This window comes from Magnolia sinica, chromosome 6 (genome assembly GCF_029962835.1).
Source record: "Magnolia sinica isolate HGM2019 chromosome 6, MsV1, whole genome shotgun sequence".
Taxonomy (NCBI): domain Eukaryota; kingdom Viridiplantae; phylum Streptophyta; class Magnoliopsida; order Magnoliales; family Magnoliaceae; genus Magnolia; species Magnolia sinica.
This window is the reverse complement of record NC_080578.1, coordinates 31,446,006-31,460,853: the sequence shown is the minus strand read 5'-3', so window position 1 is coordinate 31,460,853 and position 14,848 is coordinate 31,446,006. Positions and strand designations below refer to the sequence as shown.

General features: G+C 39.6%; 1 protein-coding gene and 1 long non-coding RNA gene across 2 annotated transcripts; both read right to left on the bottom strand.

Annotated features, from left to right (window-relative positions):
* Positions 1–5,320: 5,320 nt before the first annotated feature.
* Positions 5,321–8,091, bottom strand: LOC131249956 (uncharacterized). The gene is made up of 3 exons (XR_009172926.1): positions 8,019–8,091; positions 7,803–7,862; positions 5,321–5,507 (listed from the first exon to the last, which is right to left on the bottom strand). It is a non-coding gene; the product is annotated as an uncharacterized LOC131249956 (long non-coding RNA).
* A 1,238-nt stretch (positions 8,092–9,329) lies between these two features.
* LOC131249583 (uncharacterized) lies at positions 9,330–14,384 on the bottom strand. Its single transcript, XM_058250383.1, has 6 exons — positions 14,242–14,384; positions 11,983–12,046; positions 11,014–11,244; positions 10,715–10,915; positions 10,078–10,181; positions 9,330–9,643 (listed from the first exon to the last, which is right to left on the bottom strand). The coding sequence occupies exons 1-6, from the start codon at positions 14,382–14,384 to the stop codon at positions 9,631–9,633; spliced, it is 756 nt and encodes a 251-aa protein (XP_058106366.1). The 3' UTR covers positions 9,330–9,630.
* Between the last annotated feature and the right edge of the window lie 464 nt (positions 14,385–14,848).

Sequence of the window (14,848 nt, the reverse complement as noted above, 5' to 3'; positions counted from 1 at the left end):
GCAAGTATTTTATCCAAGCCATTTATAAGAGGAGTCCACTTTAAATGTGTTGTTCCCACACCACACATCATTTGGTGGCCCACCTAAGTAGGGCCCACCTCAATGCATGTGCAACGCCAAACCGTCCAGCATCCCTAGACGCTGGACAAAAGGGAGACACAAATATTAGCTTGTTTCCAAGCTTATGGGGTGGCCCACACATATAAGCCCCCCTTGATGTATGTATTCAGTCCACGCCATCCATTCCTTTCCCAACCTCATTTTAGGCGTTGAACCGAAAAACGGAGTCAATGCGAGGTTCTAGCGGGCCATACCATAGCAAATGATGGTTTTCACCATTGAAATCTTCCCTGATATTTTTTATACACCGAAAAATACTCAATATTGGGATCGTTGGATCTGTTGTAAGCTGTAGAATCTAATGGCTGGAATGGATTCACTTGGAGTGGGCCCCACATATGAAAAACCTTGAATTTTATTTTGTTTTTCAAAAAAAAAAAAACAACAGAAGCGTTGCTGCTGCTGCTGACAGGAAAGGACGCGTAGGCATCCTGCGCTGCGGGCAGAAGGGCTAGGGACCCACGGTCCTAGCTGTGGGCCCCACCATGATGCGTGTTTACCATCCACATCGTTCATTAGGTGGGCCACTTCCTGAAGTGGGCCCCCTCCAAATTTCAACCGCATCCAGCACTTAGGTGGCCCACATCATAGGAAACGGCGGTGATTAATGTCTGCCCTTGAAACCCTTTTCTAGGTCTCAGGATTTTTAGGTTCAATATGAAATTTGTTTTTACTCTTCATCCAGGTCTCTGTGACCGTATGGACAGACTGGATGGCATACAAACATTGTGGTGGGCCCCACTTGGGACCCATAATGATACATGTGTTTTATTCCCACCGTCCAAGGACGGTGGAACCCACTATGGGGTATGTGTTTTAGACATGCCGTCCACCCATTCCACAGGGACAGGGGGTTCCACTGCTGTTGACATCAGCAAGGTCTGTGGGACCCACCATGATGCATGGGTTGCACCCAATCCGTCCAATCATCTTAGAAGCTTATTTTATGGCATGAGCTAAGGAATGAGTCAGATCTATGGATCAAGTAGACCCCACTTTGGTATATGTATAGGGCCCATCTTGAGTTAATTGTGGCCGTCCATTGAGACCCCACCTTGATATATATGAGGCCCATATGATTAGGCCCATCTTAATGTAGTTATGGCCCATCCATTGAGGCCCACCTGATATACATAAGGCCCATGTGATTATGCCCATTATGATGTATTTTAAGGCCCATGGGCTATGGCCCATGCAATGTACAAAGGCCCGTTGGTGAGGCCCATTATTGCGGCCCATTTGATGAATGTAAGGCCCATTTGATGAATGTAAGGCCAGTTAATGCGGCCTATTTGACGAATGTAAGGCCCATGTGATACGGCCCATTTGATGTATTAAAGGCCCAATAGGGTGTACCTAAGGTCCATTGCAATGTGTGATCCCAACATGGTTTATGTAATGATGTTTACGACGGGCTATGCCTTGGGAGCAATGTTGGTTTGACATCCACATTGCAAGTATAATGTTAGTTAAATGTCCGCATTATGACTCTCCCTAGGGCCCATTGATAGGCCCGTACATGTAATGTGTAGGCCGTCTAGGCCCATCTTCGTTATGAACCGCATCTATTACCATATAACATGCTTATTATAGTTCCATGATTCATGATCATACGCATCATATGTATGTTTGATATGAGAAGTGACTAATCATAGCATATGCCATCGGGCAGATTGTTTATGAGCTCCCGGATAGGCGATGCTGCCCTACATGAGCACATGATATGTGCAGGATTGTCGCATGATTGGATAATGTGATTCATGCATTTCACATTGGGTGATATGGTTACTGTACGCCCTAGCGACATCAAGGTCGTAGCATCCACAGGCATATCGTGGTTAGAAGGATTGGATGCCGAAAATCTTGTTCTACATGGGGTGCTATAGATATCCCTGGGTGAAAGTCCCTAAACCCTTATGGTACCAAGAGGTTGCTCCAACATCTAGACCGAGTGGGTGCATGAGCGTCGAGTGCCGATTACCAGACGGTCGTGCTTTCCACTATGTCGTAGTCGGTTGGAAGGGGTTGTGGCCTTACCCGCCTGAGAGGAGGGGGCAAAGCTAGGCTGAGTCTGACTAGCTCGAGGAATGGGTCCACTATTGACGAGCTGAGCCCGATATTGGCAGGCGGATAGTGAGGTCTCTTCCACTCAACTTATTGCGCGCCATGGAAAGGCAATCTGGTTGGAGGGTACTAGACCCCGGTGATATTCCAAAGTTGAGCTGTATTAATCGGTGGACTTAGATGTGGATTCACATGCTTGAGTTGCATTTCGTACCGCATGACCTTGGTATGGCCAACATCATCCATGCCTCGCATCGCATAACCTTGGTACAGCTCATGGCATTCATGGATTCATCAGCATATTCCGCATTACTCTGATACTGTATAACTACTACCTTGCGCACACACTTTCACCACCCCCTAAGCTTTCCATAAGCTTATGCACGACCATTGCGTGCAGGTGGCGTTGGCTCGCAACAGCACTGAGGCAGGAGCGCTTAGCAGATCATTTTGGAGTTTTGTTCATCATCATTGTATTTCCCTTTATGATCATTATACTTATAAAGTTTTTTTTATCATAGTGGAAATGTGATGGAGTTTTTGGTTGTTGTTTGTGGGTTATGCCTTTAGTTATGCTTATTACGAATCAAATTGATGTTGAAAATCCTCCTCATAGCACCCTAGGATCGAAACCTGGTGAATGGGGGCTGGGAGCCGAGAATGGTATTTTACGGAGGCTGTCAACGCCGGATTCGGCGATCGGAAATTTTGTGAGCCCAGTTTCTGAGTTTGGGGCATGACAAAAGGGATCATCCCCAAAAGCCATATAGGCAAAGCAGCCCATAAATGGTAAGCCCACGTCAATATTCTATTTAATCCATCAATCAAAGTAGCCGTAGGTCGAGGGTCCATTATAATCACAATTAGTCAAGTTACATCCCAAGTCTAGATGTACATATATATATATGGAATTTTTCACTAATAGATGTAGTAATTCAAGTTCCATAAGCAATTCATAAGCAATAAGCAAGCATAAAATGATATACAAGGACAATGTATAAATGTTCATATAAGATAAATGTTGAGCATAAAATTTTGATAATCATGTTCAATAAATAGCACAAGTAATCATGAATTAGAGATATCAGTTATCAGCTAAAACTAAAATTGAACTATCACTTATGTTAACATGGAAGATGAAAGCTCAAGGGGAAAAATCATCACCCCTTGGCTTGATTTGTTTACTAGTGTTGCCACAAGATGCCAACGCTTCTTATGATCATCTCCTACCCTAAATCGTGCATTCATAGAGTTAGATTTTTAGTTTGGGTCCTAGTATTATCATTCAATTAAAGTTACACGAGTCTGGAATTCTCATCAAGAGTGGGGAGGTGATTTACCTTCTTTCATGGGGCGGAGTAGCCTAATCCAAACTAGTCCAAGGGAGGCTTCCTAAGTAAAGCCTTACCCCCAAACTTGAGCTAACCAAAAAGAAGCACGTTGTTGTCCCACCGGCGAGTTTAAACTTGAAATAGATAGGGACTCAATGAGTCATTGAGTTGCACCATGTGAGTGCTAAGAAGGGAAATCTAGCCCAACCTATAGGTTCATCACCATCATCATGAGGTTGCTGGGATGTTTGATTTCCAAGGAGGGGTGAATGGGCCTCAGATCTTGGTTGAATATTTGGCCATGGCCCACAGAGTTGACCTAAATTGAGTTGCTCTTCATTTGACTCAGCGGGTTTGAGTTTAGATTGGTCTAAGCGACCTATGGTTTCTAGTGGAGTTAACCTAGATTGGTCAAAACCTGATCAGGGACTCGGCGATCCCAAACCAGCTCCCACATGAGCAAGTTAACCTAGCCCAACTCAGCAACCGCGGGTGAGTGAGGGCCTGACTCGGCAGTCATGGTCTGGTGTGGAACTAAACGACCCCATCCCCTCTGATTCACATCCCTACTTGACTAGTGTGCTAGAGATGCATCCCAAGGTGTCGCTAGACTCCTAAGTGAACTCTAACACCTGCTGAGTCGACTCAACACCTCACACAGTTGTTGCAACGCACCCTGGCTTCTCTCTCTCTCTCTCTCTCTCTCTCTCTCTCTCTCTTCTTCTTCTTCTTCTTCTTCTTCTTCTTCTTCTTCTTCTATGTATAGAGTCTCTGGATCGCCTAACTCAGCCCGATTCGAGCCAACTGGGTCGACTCGGTGTAGTGTAGCACCGAGTTCAGAACCCACACTCACACTACCTCCCTCTCTCTCTCCATCTCTCTTTCTCTCTCTCCCTAGAATCTTGATGGTAATTCTGAGACGAACGAGCCCCTTTTATCGTAAATGGCTAAGATGGGGGCTGCATTGATCGGTTTTTGCTTGCATGGGAACAATCGAACATGTGGGATGGATTTCCATCACTACAAGAAAAACGGGTAAAAGCTACAGCTAAAAACCGTAGCTAAATACCTTTTACTACGGATCTAGTCCGTAGCACATCCGTCGCTATTGGTGGGGTAGCTAAAGGTCAAAAAACCAATTGCTATGGATTATATCCATAGCAATAGATATCAATAGCTACGAACAAAAGCCATAGCTATAATTTCTGTAGCGAAATGTAGCTACACCTACAGATTAAATCCGTAGCAATAGATATCACTAGCTATGGATAAAGGCCGTAGCTATACTTTCTGTAGCGAAATATACCTACGGCTATAGATTAGATCCGTAGTAGTAGATATCACTAGCTATGAAAAAAGCAGTAGCTATAATTTCTGTAGCGAAATGTACCTACGACTACGGATAATATCAGTTGCTAAAAGTGGAATAAAATCCGCAGCAATATGTTGTAGTTCGCAATAGCTATGGTTTTCAGTACAATAACTACGGCCAAAATTCGTAGCTATATTTTTAAAAAATTATAATGATGATGCCCGTTTCCATTGCAAGAACCTGCTGTGATTGATAACTCATCTAAGCTTAATGCTGATAGGAATAGTACATAAAATGCAATTAGGAAAAAAATGATGCATTTATTACAAATAGCAATCAAATCATACAATGCATCCCACATTAACATTTCTAAATAAAGAATACTTCACTTTGCTCAACCTATCATAAGAATTACAATTAGGCGTGCCCTTATGTGCAGAAAACAAATACACTCCAACACAGTAAACACCCTCCATATAATGTAATAATGCTCATGTTTTTACAGAATTTTCTTCCTTCAGATGATCAATTTTAGCAAATGCAGAAGATAGATCTTCTTCTTTCCCTGAAACTGCAGATGTTACTTCTGTGGACTTTGACACAAGATCACTTTCAAGTTCTAAAACCCTTCCCTTGAGAAAATGAATTTCATCCTCCAGTGACTTCTTTAGCTTGTCAGCCTATATAAAACAACATTTGTAGACACAATCAAATAAGCATGCCTTTGTACGCATCTCAAGAGAAAGAAAGACAAAAAAAAAAAACACTTATATAGGAAGAAATAAAAAATGTACCTGCTAATCTTCTAAACTATGGTAAAATCCAACATGAGTAATGTGGTTTGATGGACTATTGGTTTGTGTAACAATATATAGGAAGAAATCAAAATACTGTGAGAGGAGCAATGAAACTAAATCTCCAAGCAATTGTATTCTACAAAAATAATAAACTAAAAGTTTTGAGAAGAATACTACGAAAAACAGGAACCCAATTTAGGAAACAGATAACAAAATTCAAAGATCAAAAGAACAAAAACAACACAAAAGCAAATTAATATACAAACCCCTCAATCAATACAGATGATATTAGGAAGTAATGGCATCATTTTTGTTAAATCCAATATTCTTACAAGTGTGGCCACCGTTCATTGAGCCAATGGTTGAAATGGTGGGCCACATTATGAGATGGGCCATGCCCAAATTTCCCCACATGAGGCAACCTATAGTTCACATCAAATGTGGCCCAATCAAACAATTAGAATAATCTAATGGGCGAAACTTTTATCGCATTTCCCATCGACAACATGGCCCGCCACATGAACAGGTCAGTCGGATTGCCAAATGGTGGGACCCACATGTACAATTCATTGCACTGATCACTCTGTATACACAGTAACTAAGAACATCACTAGAACAATCACAATCAGAATCAAAATCAAAATCACAACAGAAATTCAAATAAAAAGAACGGAATCGAAATAAACACAAATAAATATGGCAACATTCAACAATCGAATTTCAGTGGCTTAATAAACATTAAATGACACTTGAATCGAATATTCACTAGTTCAAACAAAAACTATACTACATCTCTAATTAGTTCTAATTGCTGAAATTTATGTGAAATGTTATTTCTAACCAAAGAGACGTTTAGAGAATTCAAATTACAACTTCTATTATGGTCCCCTACATTTAGAGAGTGTTAAAATTTATTTATTTAAAATGTATAGGCTTAGGTTTAGGTTAAGGTTATAGGTTTAGGTTTAGGTGTAGGTTATAGGTAGGTTACAGGTTATAGGTTATAGGTTTGGGTTTAGGTTTAGGTTTACGTTTAGGTTTAGGTTTAGGTTTAGGTTATAGGTTTAGGGTTTAGGTTTAGGTTTAGGGATTTGAGAATAGGTTTAGGTTTAGGTTATAGGTTTAGGTTTAGGTTAAGGGATTTAAGAATAGGTTTAGGTTTAGGTTTAGATTAAGGTGTAGCTTATAGGTAGGTTATAGGTTATAGGTTATAGGTTTGGGTTTAGGTTTAGGTTATAGGTTTAGGTTTAGGTTTAGGTTTAGGAATTCGGGTTCGGGTTCGGGTTTAGGTTTAGGTTTAGGTTATAGGTTTAGGTTTAGGTTTAGGGATTTGAGAATAGGTTGAGGTTTAGGTTATAGGTTTAGGTTAAGGTTATCGCTTATAGTTTAGGTTTAGGTTATAGGTTTAGGTTTAGGTGTAGGTTATAGGTTTAAGTTATAGGTTTTAGGTTTTAGGTTTGGGTTTAGGTTTAGGTTTAGGTTTAGGGATTTGAGAATAGGTTTAGGTTTAGGTTTAGGTTTAGAGATTTGAGAATAGGTTTAGGTTTAGGTTATAGGTTTAGGTTATAGGTTATAGGCAATTGGTTTAGGTTATAGGTTATAGGTTTAGGTTTAGGTTTAGGTTTAGGTTTAGGTTATAGGTTTAGGTTTAGGTGTAGGTGTAGGTTATAGGTTTTAGGTTGGGTTTAGGTTTAGGTTTAGGTTTAGGTTTAGGTTATAGGTTATAGGTTTAGGTTTAGGTTTAGGTTAAGGTTATAGGTTATAGGTGATGTTTATTTATCATCCAACCTGTTCACAAGATCACACAGATAGTGATGTAGGGAAAAAATAAATATCAATGGTTCCCACCTTCCAGGGACCCCCGCTCAACATTTGGATAGCTTCGATGCACATCCGGATCTGCTTCATCAATTTCGAGATAATACATAAATACGGGCCTATCCAAATGGTCAGGCCACTCATATTGTCGTCCATGAGAAATGGACAACTTTATCATGATCATAACAGCGGTTCCGACCTTCCAGGGACCCTCTCTCAGCATTCGGATAACTCCGACATAATATAGAAACAAACTAATTAGGAACTTACAACAACAAAAGGTACTAGGTCTTTGGTCTAGGGGTGAGCCACAATAAAAGGTACCATTTATCATGAACTAAAACCATATATTATCCATACCTTGATTGGACTCACTACAAGGGTAATCTTTCAATGATGGCCCACTGCTTTTGATAATCACTACATGGGTAAGAAAATTACAAGAAGTAACATTCATGAGATGACATATGTACAAATAGTGACAAAACTAGATGGTAATGACAGGTGGCTAAGACATTAAATTATTTATGAAGAACAGGAAAAAATAAAGATAAAATAAATAGTTAAAAACTTTACCATTTCAATATTGAACCTTGTAGTGGCAACATTGATCCGTGGGGCTAAAAATACATCAGCCTGCATATAAAAATCTCGCCCTTTGGGAAATGATTTCCGCTGGCTTGTTCTCTTTGCGAAAACATTTGGCATTCCTTTCCTCCCAATGATAAAAGCTTCAGGAGGCATTACTAGTTTTGGATAAGAGCGAAGGCTCTTAGCTGTTCATGGTAGCTTAAGCATTGCCTATGGTCTTTGTGCGTGTTTTAGGTGTATTTGATTGCTGAGAAGATGCTGATGTATTATCCTTTCTTCTTTTTTGAAATATATTTTAGTCATCCATCAAATAAAAAAATCTACTTAAAAAATAGAGGCATTCCAAACAGACATGAGTCATAGAGGCTTGCTCAATTATTCTTGAAAAATAAAGGCATTTCAAACAAACCTAAGTCACAGAGACTGGATTAATCTAAAAAGGCTATGTGAGGGAAGAATCAGCTATTGCATGCTCCGAGAGGTAGTCCACTGGTTATCTGCTCTCATATTTGTAGTCATAAATAGTGCATGACTCTTGATGCATTTTGATTGATATTTATCTTTAGTGATGGATGCTCTGTTGTGTCAGGTGTTTGACAATGTCTCTAAATTTTGAGATTGCCAAGAATAACATGGCAATAGCCTTGACAGACTTAGGAACAAAGGTGGGTTTCATTTTAAGGTCCTACATAGCAAGTTACCGGAATATCTCCATATAGCAAGCTGTTTGAGCCTAGATGTCGAGAACAGAATAACTCTGTATAGCAAGTTACCAGATAAATCCCTATAGAAAACAAACCAACACAAAAGGTTGAATCTTAGTATCACTATGGAATTTTAACAACTTGCTAGCACTCAGCCATTTAATACATCCTTTTGTATATTTACCTACTAAAACCATTTTCTTTCCACATCTTTATGGCTTCTGGTGATGCCCTTCTTCTAGGTTTTTGTTGATTTGCAAATCTTTGGAATTGTGTAAGTGTTGTCATCATGTATGTCATCTAAGTGGTTAGTAGAACAAGGAGACGTATCCATAGGATCCAAAGCTCCATTGCTAGAAGAAAGAGATGTATCAGTGGTGCTAACTGATGGTTGAGATGAGTTAAGAGAAGAATTGAGAAGTTTAAAAATCATGTTGGAAGCTAAAAACTTCAAATTGTTACAATCAATAGTGATGATTTTGAATATGAAAAGTATAAAAATCACATCTCAAAGTCTCACGTACTCTCAGCACTGAGTTTTAGAGCTTTAATTTCCTCAGCCCAATTGAGAGACGCCAAAATCTGAGGAACAAGAAAGCCAAAACTTAGAAATATGGTCCACTAAAATGGATCTCCAAGCAACATCAGTTGGAAACTTGATGCCCAGGTGGAGATTTAAAGATAATGGCAATGCAAACCTCATCGACATTAAAATCTGGTGATGATGATAAATTTTAGAAAATGGTAAAAAAGACATTTTTACCTTTCTCTGATGATGTTGATAAATTTTAGAAACACATTGCATATGAATTTCAAAAACTGGCCTTTCAAGGCTGCATCTAAGTCTGGCACCTCTTTGTAATTGAAAGCTTCATCAAAGCCTACCTCATTCTTCAGAAGATCAACCTGAAATATATTAAATACCTCTAGCATATGAATCTAGCAGCAATCCTGTTTTGGGAAAGTTCTTTTCTTCCCATCCAAACTAGGATACTATTTTTTTCATTTTGTTTGGATTCTTATAGAAATGAAAGAGTTCTTTGCACAATGGATATATAGAGTTTTTTGCAAATACATTACAGAATTTCACATTTCTTTCATCTTTTTACTCATCGATGGGAAGAATCTGATTTTTATTGACAACTCACTTCCACCTTCCACAATCATATCAATAATATATAGACACAACCACATCATGAACAGTCTCAGATATCACCAACAAGACAACAATAGCCCAGGTTGAATGCGAATCACCAAGAAGCAAGCAGCCACATATTGAAAAGCGACGAAGTGGTGGTAAAAACCAAGACAAGAAAGGAATCATAGCAGAGAGTTGATACCTGCTGCAAAACTTTGGTGGGCAGTAGGACCCACTAATGTCGGGGAGGACATTGATGACACTAGCCGTAGCACAAGCTGCTGCCAATGAGAGTAATGATAAGAACTGCATTGTGGGAATTAAATTAGATAGGGGAAAAAACAGATAAGTCTTAGATCATGATAATGAGGGATTATAACAAGCTTAAAATATATTCATGTGAATCGAGCAAAAGAAATGCAATGAATCAAGTATTGAGATAAAAAGAAAGGATAGAAGGGAAACATGGGTGTATTGCCAAAAAAAAAAATCATATGCCAAAAAAAAATCAAGTACCGAGATAAAAATGAAACATATCCAATGGTCCTAGCTATCTCCACAAACAAGTATCCAAGAATCAAAGGTTAGAAGCGTTCAACCAATATGGTCTTGGGATTTTGACTTGGATACAGTGGACTACACAATCTAGCAGTTTTATTTGAGTTAATATACGCCACATCTATAATTTCTGAGTGCCTGCATATCAAGTGTCATGCACAGCCTGAGTATCATATAACTCCTCTAAATTAAAAGGAATAAACCTTTGGTTTCACAACTTTCTTAAATAAATGCAGATAAGATCTCCTACAACAATTGGAGTAAAAATTGTTTGATAATACCTTTATATTGAGCTGATTCAAAAATTCAATGACATATGTCCGTACATCCATTGGAGTTACTTTTATATTAAGATGATTTGCCTTTTCAATGACTTGTGTTCGTACATCCATTGGAGTTTCTTCAGTAGTTTTTACTGCATCATATGCAAATACTTCTTCTACTTGGAGCACATAATGTAACTGCAATTTGAAGCACATATCCTGAATGTAAGTGTTAATAAAGGAAATCACATTGTTATTTCTACTTCATTTGAGTAATTTTGCAATTCATTTCAAGGGTTCAAGGGTGTTTTACACACCAGGCTTTGTTGAATTGGATTGCAATAATTTTGAATTGCTTTGTTGAAACCACCATGATATGCGTGCACAACTTCATCCATAACATCCTCGATAATATCACTCTTCTCCTTCAAAAATTGGGCTTCACCTTCACGATCCTTCGATGTCAAAATATAGACAACGTGAGGCAAGGAATCAGAACATGCAGCTGTCCAGCTTTTATCTATTTTTGACAGCTCTTCTCTTATGAACTGCACAAACTAGCAAGAGAAAAAAATCTTACAAATTGAGGGTAGAAGAAAAAATCTTTAATTTTCTAACATAACCAACTACTGGCTAGTTCTAAATTTAAGAGTTCAAAACTCGGTACTCTAGAGTTCCCTTATCCACATATACAAGACTCTTTTTTAAGTATCCAGTAGTCAATTAGTCATAGCTTAACATATCCATGCAATAATAGTAATATCATTACAGCAAATGCAGGATCAACTATGCAAAGGACTTCAAATCTAAAAATATCTCATGCTTAAGTCAATTTTCACCTGCAGAATTCAGATAGGGCAGAAAATTTTAAAAATTAATCGGACAATGAGAAATCGTTCCACGGAGAATAACCACCAACCAGCCTTGAGACACTTAACTACCCACTCTAATCCCCCAAATACATTTCAACCACCTAACATTTTTAACTTTTGGCTTGACAACACAACCAACAATTATGACATCATCATTTGAGCCTAATCCCAATTAATTGGGGTTGGCGATTATGCCTTGTTATTAAAAATTATGTGGTACCACTTTTTCAAATTTTACAATAAAACTGCTCAAAGAGATCCTCAATTAAGGCTTTTAAGTTTTTCCCCTTTTGCCTCACTTCCACTCTTGGAACAACTCAGGAATGGAACGTGGCATTGCACAAGCCATATGAAAAATCCAAGAATCCCCATCAAATTTCACTAGAAAATACAATGTAAAAGTAGGTGATCAACAGATTCCCCATTCCTCAAACACAAGGAAAGTTTGTTAATTATAGACATAGACATCTCCCTATGCCTGAGAAAATCAATAATTAGCATGTTGTCTTTGCCAACCCCTATGCCGAAGATGATCAATAGCTAGCACCTTGCCTTTATAAACCACCCACCTAATACCCCATAACTCAGGGAGATCCCTGATACCCTCTAAAGCAGTGCGCAAACAAAGTCCAAAAATTTTATGTTCCAAAAGATTTTGTCTAAAGCACAGTGTGCATACCAGTCTTTCCCTAATCATACCATATGTCACTGAGAAATCATTGCCCCTCTTTGAGACTCAATAGAATACATAGGGGAGCTCCTGACAGAGAGGCCTGTTCATGCAATAATATCACCAGGCTTGACACCCTCAATCTACATGAGGAACGATCCAACTTCGGCATTCTATCGAACACCTCATGAGCAAGCTCAATTCCCCCACCACAGCAAGAATATGCATGAACCAATGCATTTAGAACATAAAGATTAGCCTCAAAACCAAATGAAGACACAAGAACGTATCAAATATCCTTTCAAATGCCATAAAACATCATTAGCCGTTGAAGACTAAACTCAAAACATGAAACAAGTAAGATGTGTAAAATAAATAAAACCACATGACTGAGCATCTATAATCACAATAAATCTTCATAATCATCACCACCATAAAAAGCATATCTACGTCAATAACAACTGAACTAAATCCTTCAATCTCTATAACAACTAAAATTATAGGAAAAAAAAAAAATCAAGAAATTAATTTTTTTTAAAAAGACCCATTGAAAACAATGTATCCAACAATCTGAAAACTACATGATAACAAATCAAATTTCAGCATAACAGGAACTAATTATCACAAACTCTTCTCAGATAAAACTACCTCAACAATGATATAAATTTGAATCTTTAAAGAAATTTCTACTCCATAAAAACACAAATGATGCCTGCAATCTACCACAAAATAGGAGGAACAATAGAATTCATAAACAAAATCAGTTCAATATATTGTATTTAATAATCCCAAAACTAGAAAAGCAACTCAGTATCCTCCTCCAAATATATCAATGAAAAGAATTACCTAGTAGCTCTGAGAGGGAGAGGGAGAGCCGGTGGAGGCATCGCTGCTGAAGAGTCAGTGTTGTTGAAGGAGGTGTGAGGGCATGGGAGCTCGAGAGAGGGAGAGGGAGATGGTAAGGGCGAGGGAGCTCGAGAGAGGGAGAGGGAAAGGGAGAGGGAGAGGGATAGTGCTGATGGTGGGAACGGAGAGAGAGAGGGAGGAAGATGAGAAAACGGGTTAGGGTATGGAGTGAGTGAGTGTGTGTGTGTGTGTGTGTGTGAGATAGAGAGAGAGAGAAATGAGGGTGACATTTGGGCGCGGCTCTGTTTTGATCGCGCGCCCAATTTTGGGTGTAGGGCCATGGACGGTCCTCTCACGGGCTCCGTGGGACCCACCATGATGTATTTGCGTTATCCATTCTGTCCATTAATTTTAATAAATTATTTTAGTTCATAATCCAAAATATAATGTACATTAAAAGCCTAAGTGGACCACATTATAGGAATCACATGTGATTTAATCTCCATGTTTCCTACTATGTGGTCCACTTTAGCCTTCGATCTAGCTAAGTTTTCATTTCATGCCCTATAATAATATTTTAAAATAGATGGACGGTTTAGATAGAAAAAAATATTCTTTTAGGCCCTATAGAGCCCCTCACACCACCGTTAATTATTAATGGCATGGCACCTTTTTAGCTACGAATTAAAACCGTAGTAAATCGAGCTATGGTTTATATCCGTAGCAAAAAACTAACGTGGTATGTATCCTTTGCTCCTTTTTTTTGGTAGTGCATCATCATGGCCCACCAGATGAGCGTTCGTGATCGGAAAATGGGGCCCACATTATCATGGTGGGTTCCCCGGCTAAACGAGGAAGATAAAGGCGCCACCCATGGCAAGTTTCCATCAACGGCCTAAGATGGTAATCTGAGCCATCTGGATAGACGGGATGGGCCCACCGACTATTGTGGGGTCAACCACCTGGCCCCTCATCTTCACAAGAGTGGTCTGGCCAAGAGATTTTTAGTTGCCGCCAATTCTCACCAGGCTCCCTTTTTCTCCATGGAATATGGTGTTGTCGCCCTAGAACGGACATCCCTGATCTGTCAGTGAGGCTCATAAGAGCCCGCGGACATCTGGGAACGTCATTTCCCAAAGTGGCAAAGCCTCTCTCACCTTTCAACGGGCAGGGGAAGGACGATCATTTTCGTCGATGAAAGAAAGGCCAAGATTTGTCTAAATGGAGGGCTGAGATTAAAGGGCTTCTCCTCAGTCAGATCGCCAGCCTGGCAAACAGAAGAAGAAACAAAGCTTTCCATTTTTGGAAAAATGGCTGCATACAGGCGATTTATGCCAAAGATCGTGTGTTAGCACGTGGAAGGGGCTAGGGTTTGGTCACACAAACACACACACACTTGGGTCACGATGGATAGCTCAGATCATGCATGTAACCACATATAATGGGCCGATCATCAGATGATCAAACAGATGCTCGTCCATTTGAATTGTCACTGGAGGGAAAGAGGCAGAGAGCCCTTCCTCTTCATGTAATCTCAGTCAAACTCTATTTGACCAGGCATCTTGTGTAAGACCCGTATCCTAGTCCGTTCTGTTCCGTCGAATCCCGCGATCCTTCCTGTCAAATTTCGGCAACCTGTGACGTATAATTGACGTTGTGAACGACCTTAAGTCGTATGTTGTACATTTGAGTCAGCTTAAATCAAGACTTGTACCATTGCGACCGCACCGTCACCGCAGTTCCGACGCCGCATCTCTCGCACCG

Excerpts from the sequence above, each read along its gene's own strand:
- LOC131249583 (XM_058250383.1), bottom strand. The coding sequence starts at position 14,384 with ATGGAAAGCTTTGTTTCTTCTTCTGTTTGCCAGGCTGGCGATCTGACT. Across the intron at positions 11,245-11,982 it reads GTTTGAGGAATGGGGAATCT|TTCATAAGAGAAGAGCTGTC; the intron begins GTTGATCACCTA and ends TAGTTTGTGCAG. Across the intron at positions 10,182-10,714 it reads TGAATCAGCTCAATATAAAG|TTCTTATCATTACTCTCATT; the intron begins GTATTATCAAAC and ends CCCACAATGCAG.